General features: G+C 37.9%; 1 protein-coding gene across 1 annotated transcript in view; it reads right to left on the bottom strand.

Moving 5' to 3' along the window:
• Window positions 1-693: 693 nt before the first annotated feature.
• The window catches only part of LOC113228290 (trypsin-7-like), a 7,330-nt gene continuing 2,028 nt past the window's right edge, over window positions 694-5,995 (bottom strand). The window contains exons 3-6 of the mRNA XM_026461555.1: window positions 5,731-5,971; window positions 3,216-3,359; window positions 2,332-2,417; window positions 694-913 (exon numbers count right to left, since the gene is read on the bottom strand). Coding sequence (XP_026317340.1) covers window positions 694-913; window positions 2,332-2,417; window positions 3,216-3,359; window positions 5,731-5,971 — 691 coding nt within the window. The remainder of the gene's footprint in view (window positions 914-2,331; window positions 2,418-3,215; window positions 3,360-5,730; window positions 5,972-5,995) is intronic.

Here is a 5,995-nt window from a genome sequence, read left to right as displayed (position 1 = left end):
TTTAAACAATTAGGCGTCAATACTATAGCGTAGTATTGGCCCCTACAGTGGGTATATCTAATATATGCGCCATTGTTTATTCGGTAACATTTATACTGCAAAAAAAAACGTGTAGTAGTTGGGGTTACGGGTCAACCCAACGTCTAACAAATGTCTTAAATAAAACAAAACAAAATTAGACATATAAATTGGAAATACAAAATACAATCCTATCTATTTTTTTCCCCGAACATCTGGTTGTATGCTAGGAACTCATTCAGAAGATAATTGCCCTTGTGGTTATCGCATTGTAACCCAGTAGAGTGCGAGTTCCGTGGACAGCAAAAAAGTTGCGAACAGCATGATCAGGCACAAATAGACCCAGTCTTTCGAGAATGGAAGGATTATCTATATTATGGCGAATGAGAAAGCAGTAATGGGTAAGAAACCTAATCTTCCATCTTAGTTCAAGTAACTCAAGGCCGACCATCCCAGAAACAAATAGTGAGGTGAATGAAAATGGGAAATAGCCGTAATGCCTTTTGTAGAGATAAGAGAGCGAAGCAATTAAAAAGTTATCAACTAATTTCGTTCGTAGAACCTTTAAACTTCTCTCCAGAAAAGTTACCATTTTGCAGATGTGGGCTTATTACATCAATGGGGAGAAATTGTTTGTGGCCCGTTATTTGTTTGACTCAACAGTTGCAAGCAAATTCACACCTCAGCGATGGTCCGAATCCATTCTCGAATAGTAGGTTCACTCACGTTGAGGTATACGCCTGGTATATTTCTTCCGCAACCGTAGCCAAAAGTGGAAAGTCCCACAAGTCTGCCGTATGCCACCGCTGCGCCACCGCTGTCGCCCTGGTACATCAAGAAAAGGAAGCAATGTTTAAATGTTTTCAGTCCCTTGCTCAGCGGTGGAGTATGAAAACTTTTTTTATGATACCAAGTAACAGAACGAATAAGTCGTGCGACTGCATGTAGCATTTCTAGTGTCACTTAGAGCTTGAAATCGCAAAGATATATAAGGGACATTGCCATTGCGCCCGTCACCGTGAGACGTAAGTTGACATGTCCCATGTGCCTGTAATTTCATCAACTCCGTTACCCTTCGAAACCGGAACGCAGTAATGCTCACATTACTTCTTGGCGGCAAAAGTAAGTAAGGTAGCAGTACTTCCTTAGACGAACTCTTCCACAAGGAGCTCTAATGCAACTATAAGACGCTGCGTAAACGTGTGTTTTGTGTTGAATACAAGCAACCGGCAACTAGAAGCGAAAAGCTAGTGACTGTGTCGATTTCATGTTAGTTGTTTGAAAATATAATTTCGCTGCTAAAGGGTTTTCCATCAAGGGCAGGTAGATTTCATAATTCATAACGGCCATGTTGTTGAGTCTGCTTTTGTCAAATCTGTTGTTTATTTTTCAGTCACTAAATTCAAGCCATCATGGCAAGTAACAGCGTCGTGCAACACGTGCAAATGATTAAAAATTTTTATCAAAATGGGTGTTCTATTGTGGCAACGATGCGCGCGTAATAGACTGATTCGGGTTCTCCTGAACACTCACACTAACGGTGACGATGTTTCCGGCAGATCTTGCGTTTCGTCGACTCGAATTTGGCCGTCAAACGTAGAATAGTTACTGGAAAGGACGACCAGGTAAACCGTAAACCGTTGCCACAATAAACACCCGTTTTAATAATAAATTTTTATCATTTGCATATGTTGGTCGAAGCTGTAACTTTTTTATAATATTAAGTGACGGGACGAACAAGTCGTACGCCTGATGGTAACGCCTATCCATAACAGTTGCTGTGCCACTCAGAGCTTTAAATCGCAAAGATCTGAGGGAAACTGCCACTGCGCCCATCACCCTGAGAAATAAGTTAACAAGTTCCATGTGCGCCTTTACTCTTCAAAACCGGAACACAGTAATGCTGACATTACTGCTTGGCGGCAGAAATAGGTAAGGTGGCATTACTACCCTGGATAAACTCTTTCACAAGGAGCTCTACTGCTACTTAAAACTTCCCATGATGATTTGTTTTTAGTGACTGAAAAATAAACACAGATTTGCCAAAAGCCGCCTCAACAACATGGCCGCTATGAATTGTCAAAAATGTACCCGCCCTTTAGTTGCCGGTTACTTAAATGCTTGTGGTTCGCAGTGAGCTGATGATATCCGGGTCCCATTCTGGCGAGTAAAGGCTGTCTCACGCGTACACACTAGAACCACACCCCGGACACTCCATACAACAGCGGTCGAAAGTTATTTACCTATTACTACTACATACAGCTAGGCGCTACCTGCTCACGCGTAAATGTGTGCGTGAAATAGCAGGGTTACCCAGCACTTTCTCGTACGTGGTCAGAGCTACAACATAGCGACAATTCTAACGCGAATCTGTTATCCATAATTCTATTGACAGAATCCTAATAATTACACATGTCCATTAATTATTTATATCTATATAATATCATATTTTTCATTAATTCACTAACTACAATAATATTAAACATTTATTTAAAAAATGTGTTAAAAGCACTTACAGTGTTATATTTCGGACAGGTACTTTTAAATAAGGTAACCAGGGTATTTGAAATTGCGTGTCCAAGATTATCATTATTTAGTTAATAATTAGGTATATTCACTACGTAATATTTATCGGCAACACAAATTGAAAATTCGAGAACCCTTGCCTACTAGCTCACGAATTTATGGTGTCCTATTATATTGATATAGTAAATCTGTATTCTAAATTACTCTGCATTAAATAAATGAAGAAAACAATAACTGAATGAGTCTCAGACATAAGTTTTTTTTTAATTTATACTTCGTTTCATCTTTCCGAAAACGAAAGAAACTCCTTTCTTTATCCCGTTTAGATGATCATACGCAGCACAATTCACGATCATTATAAATAGTAACGTACTAACGTAGAACGTACTAATACGTGTTATATATTAACGTACAAGTTTCGTAATGAGTAAATGAAAACTATATTCAAATATCAAAGCCGTCTTAGCGCGAAAACTTCTCTCCGACAGCCCTATTGTCGTTCGGTCAATGTGACCGTCAATGTGCGGAGCGTGGTGCGGTATCTAAAGGTAGGAAAGGGCGGATTTTTTGTTCTCTGCTAGAACGTTGCAGTTAACTAATGAGTACCCGACTTTATATTAAGTCTCGTATGTTATCTGAAGGCTAACAAATTATATTGACGTATCCTTTACTTGACAAGCGTCATGAGATCCGCCGCCTGCGCAGAACATTCGATTCGTCAAAGTGTTGTTGTACCAACTCTGGTTCACCTTCTGGCAAATGTCCATTGGCACAGACTTCAGCTCCACTTGTTGGAGAATATCTTGGTATTCTCCCTGAAAACAAAAATTACAACAAAAATATTGTAGGAATTTAAAAAATACGACACAAACTGCCTACTTTATATTCTAATAATACTATTTTTTGCATTTTATTTAAATACGTGTTTGCAATCTTACTTTGAATTTCGTTTTTCACATTTGGTATTTTTATTAATTTTAAATTTTTAGGAAACGAAATCACGCATTTTTGCTTTCACAAACAAACCAACGTTACTAATTTTAATTGTTTGTTTTTGATGTCAATCATTATTGTTTAACCGACTTTAAAAATAGGAGGAGGTTCTCAATTTGACTGTATTTTTTTGTACGTATGTTACGTGCACACTCACGTACACTTTTTTTAAAATAATAACGTACACAAGTGTACGTATGTTACGCGATAACTCCGGCATTTGTAAACCGATTTTGATTTTGAAGGAAAGACGATGTGGTCCCGCTTAAATTTGAAGACAATATTCCACGTCTAAGGGTGGCAAACTAGGGGATGAATGACTTTTGAGGTTGGTTTTTTGTGTTTTTACTCTGTACTGAGATTGTTTTACTTTTAATATAAGTTTTAAATTTAGGAAGTGATAATTTTAATTACATGCTCCGGAATCTTATTATAAAAAGGTATACAGTTCACCATAAAATAATCGGTTACCTTTATTTAGAATTTAGAAAAAATGAATCCGGGGTTGCAACTGTGAGTTTCTCGGAATTTATGTGGGAAATTTAATTTGAAATGGCGGACGCAGTAACAACGACTCTCAGATCTTTGCAATTTAAAGCTGTTGATGCTAATCATTGACTTACAAATAAATGGACGACGGGTCTAATACAAAAACCACGAAAAAAATGTCCCAAGTCAACCTATTTAAACGTAGTGACATGTCAAGGAATATGAAAAAGCTAAAACGTTGAATTTAAATTGTAATGTCATCGCAGTACTGTCTAATTTTGCTTGCTTCGCTGTCAGTCGAACAAACGAAGACTAGAGCGTGAATGACGCTCTGTATACGATTTTAACGCCCTATAAGTTCGGAGACTTTTTAGCGCGGACCCGACGTCCATAAGTCAATGGTTACCTTAGTTAAACAAAATCGTGGTGTCGTGAGTATGGACTAAATTCTAAGTTTAATATTGTGGATATTGTTCTTTCTTAATGAAATTATGTATATTTTACGGACATACAAAATATCTGAGTAAATGAATGTTCTGTGATGCCACAATCATGATACCTATTTCATCTGAGAGAACGGCGTCTTTTCAAGTGAATAAACATTTTTAGACAAACACGTATCTTCGTAGGTCATCATCATTCATCGCTTAGGACTCGATACTACCTTCGCTCGATTTCAATTTTTTCCCGTAGTAATACGGTTCATGTTGCTTGGGGTCGAATGGCATGGACACTGCCTTTATTTCAGAATTAATTTTTTTACGAACAACATGAAAGCTATTTGAAAAATGTATATCATGTACGTGTTCTATTTAGTTCAGTTGGTATAAAACAAAATCATTGGTATATGCATTGACTTACAAATAAATGGACGACGGGTCTAATACAAAAACCACAAAAAAAATGTCCCAAGTCAACCTATTTAAACGTAGTGACATGTCAAGGAATATGAAAAAGCTAAACGTTGAATTTAAATTGTAATGTCATCGCAGTACTGTCTAATTTTGCTTGCTTCGCTGTCAGTCTAACAAACGAAGACTAGAGCGTGAATGACGCTCTATATACGATTTTAACGCCCTATAAGTTCGGACACTTTTTAGCGCGGACCCGACATCCATACAATTGTAAGTCAATGGGTATATGTAAAGTACCTATTGAATCCATTTGTTTTGTTATAAATTTTAGAGGTAAGTTTGTGTTTTTTTTTCTATCGTGAAAATTTTTAGGTATCGTGTTTTCACACCGTATACTAATCTATTTTCCAATGTGATTGATTCTCACTGTTACGCACAATCAACCAAAGCCATTTGAGATTGTATTGACTCTTAACCGAAAAAGAGGTAATGGTCAGGAGTGGATCAATTATTTTACAAAAAAAGGTTCCTTTGGAATCATTAAGTAGCAGTAGAGCTCCTTGTGAAAGAGTTTTTCCAGGGTAGTACTGCCACCTTACCTATTTCTGTCGCCAAGCAGTAATGTCAGCATTACTGTGTTCCGGTTTTGAAGGGTAAGGGTGCTGGTGAAATTACAGGCACATGGGCTTATCAACTTATGTTGTGTCGAGTCGTATGATCTTTGCAATTTAAAGCTCTGAGTGACACTGCAACTGTTATGGACTGGCGTGTAGTTTACCATCAGGCGCACGACGTGTTCGTCCCGTCACATGATTTTATAAAAAAAAGTCGGTGTAGTTAAAAACCTTACCTTTTCTTTAGGATACCCCCACCCGGACACGTAAATACTATTCCCACATTCTCCATCACTGATGCCAATGGGTTGAACCAGTTTATTGAATCTCAATCTTCTGTGGAACCTCAAAAGCTGAAGGTCGTAGTCGAACTCGTGCAGCTTGCCGAAGAGAGGATGGACGATGTGAACGAGGATCTTGACCTTTGGACCTCGAAGACGGTACTTACTGCCTATGCGGATGTATTTGGAGTCTGTGCTGTGGAAAAATAATAATCATAAT

The sequence above is a fragment of the Hyposmocoma kahamanoa genome, unplaced genomic scaffold, assembly GCF_003589595.1.
Source record: "Hyposmocoma kahamanoa isolate Upper Pololo Valley unplaced genomic scaffold, ASM358959v1 224, whole genome shotgun sequence".
NCBI classification, from domain to species: Eukaryota; Metazoa; Arthropoda; class Insecta; order Lepidoptera; family Cosmopterigidae; genus Hyposmocoma; species Hyposmocoma kahamanoa.
This window is presented reverse-complemented; position numbering and strand designations above follow the sequence as displayed.